The sequence below is a fragment of the Acyrthosiphon pisum genome, chromosome X, assembly GCF_005508785.2.
Source record: "Acyrthosiphon pisum isolate AL4f chromosome X, pea_aphid_22Mar2018_4r6ur, whole genome shotgun sequence".
NCBI classification, from domain to species: domain Eukaryota; kingdom Metazoa; phylum Arthropoda; class Insecta; order Hemiptera; family Aphididae; genus Acyrthosiphon; species Acyrthosiphon pisum.
In genome coordinates, this window is record NC_042493.1 from 65,362,679 (window position 1) to 65,364,838 (window position 2,160).

General features: G+C 34.6%; 1 protein-coding gene across 1 annotated transcript in view; it reads left to right on the forward strand.

Moving 5' to 3' along the window:
* Positions 1-834: 834 nt before the first annotated feature.
* Positions 835-2,160, forward strand: part of LOC100160731 (loricrin) — a 9,790-nt gene continuing 8,464 nt past the window's right edge. The window contains exon 1 of the mRNA XM_001946113.5: positions 835-1,041. Within this exon, the coding sequence (XP_001946148.2) occupies positions 1,036-1,041 (6 nt within the window). The 5' untranslated portion in view covers positions 835-1,035. The remainder of the gene's footprint in view (positions 1,042-2,160) is intronic.

The following is a 2,160-nucleotide window of genomic DNA, read 5'->3' on the forward strand; positions in this document are numbered from 1 at the left end:
CGTGTGTGTGTGTGTGTGTGTGTAGGTACCTATGCGCTGTACAAACAGCGTTACGTAATTTTGCCACATTTTTTTGGTCCGTCTGCCCGTGCGAGACACGACAACACATGCCTTTAATAATAATAATATCATAATAATTGTAACCATCAGTGGAAATAATAATAATAATAATAGTAACATAATATCGATATGAGATCTTTATGTATATGAAAACCGAGCGGACGCTCTCCGTTTCCCACCAAAAAGGCTGCATATATCGCATGCACACCTGACGACTGCGAGCGTCCTTGTCCGCGATTATAATAATATTGTAATCATTATAGTTGTCATCTATTATCATCATCATAATCGTCATCGTTGTCATCGTCGTACACGTCTGTTTATCCATGTAACATATTATAGTGTCCTATACCCGTCAAACGGCGGCATGTCCCAAGCTGGAAACGAGCGACACCCCCCTCCCCTAAAATGTATCACCCACCCACCGATCATAGGTCGTATTCTGTAAGCGCTCTCGCCCACCCGCTCACCCGTCGTCACGACTAATATACGCATAATATATTTGGTATTGTAATAAATACTGTTTGATATCATAACCAGACACAACATATTATTATATATAGTATGGTGTATGAATGAATGGTGGAATGGCGAGGGGATGGTGTCATCACATAATTCGGCGTACATTTTCTTCGTTATTGTTATTATTATTATATTATACTGACGATGGGTAATCGACATCGAAACCTTTTCGGACAGCCGGTGGTGGTGGTGGGGCGACGTTGCTCAACCGCTCTCCAGGCCCGTCTCTTCGGGGTATATAATTCCATGGACCATACCCCAAGACCGCATCATTCGCATCGTCGTCTGCCAAGTCACACACACTGTCTGCACAGAGTATACAAATCTCGAATCGTTATCGTGGTTGTCGTCGCTGTTGATACTTAGCTGCTGCTGCTGCCACTTTCATCGTCATCCTCAACGTCACTTTATACGAAGTCGTTCGCCGTCCACTTCGACAAACTCATCCGCAATATGAACGTGAGTAACCTACCTACACCTGGACCGTACGAAAGGTGATCAAAAGGATATTCGATTTTTGGTTTTGTTTTTTTCTTCCCACAGTTTTTTTTTCTATTATAAGTTAAACGTTTTTCATCACAATTTATATATTATAACATTATGCATAATATATAGTTATACAGTGAGTACCGCTTAATGTGATCACGTTGGTTCAGGCCATTTTTATTCTATTAACCAGTTGATTCTATAAAGCATTTTTTAATATAATATAACATTTGGTTTGGATTTTCATTTTTCATTCCAATAAACAGTTGATTCTATAAATCAGAGATGACATTAAACTCACTGTATTACGTATATATAATACCTAGTGTATTGATTGAGGACTGAAATAATCGAATAATAACGTTATGATTATAACGTTATATTTAACAAAAAACGATGGAAATTTGTAAACGTTATTACAACGAAAACCGATAATAAAAAATAATTAAATACCGCAAAACAAAACATAACGATTAACAAAATATATTATATATGATATATCATTGAACGAAAAATGACGCAAAACGAAATATTTTAAAATTTATTTATTTAAAAGGTTTATTAATGGTTTCGTAGAACATTTATTTCATGCAGTCAATCTAAGAATCTAATAATTAATTACATTACATTCCGTATCCGGGCCATTACCTACCCGCATTAGTTATTATTTTTAAATTTGATAGGTATTATATAGGTACTATTTTAAATAACGATAAACGCATAACTTATATAACGTTTTATTTCTAAATAACGATAAACGAAAAAGTTGGATAACATTTTAATTCTAAATAACGATAAACGTAAAAATTATGTAACGTTTTAATTTTAAATAACATAAAACGAATTTTTATTTTTCAAATGCAAGCCTTGCGAATAAGTAATAACCAAGGAAAAAAAGGTGGGTAAGTGGATGTCGCTCTGCTGTACAGTAGTTAGAAGTGGGTCACTGTATAATGGACAGTATTAAATTTGAATTCAATGATATAATATCACTGTATAAGAAAAACGATTCTGAGCGGAGACGGTATATCAGTCTATGTATTAGACATATATATACTTATCTATGGTATTAAAAAAAAAATTGACCTATAA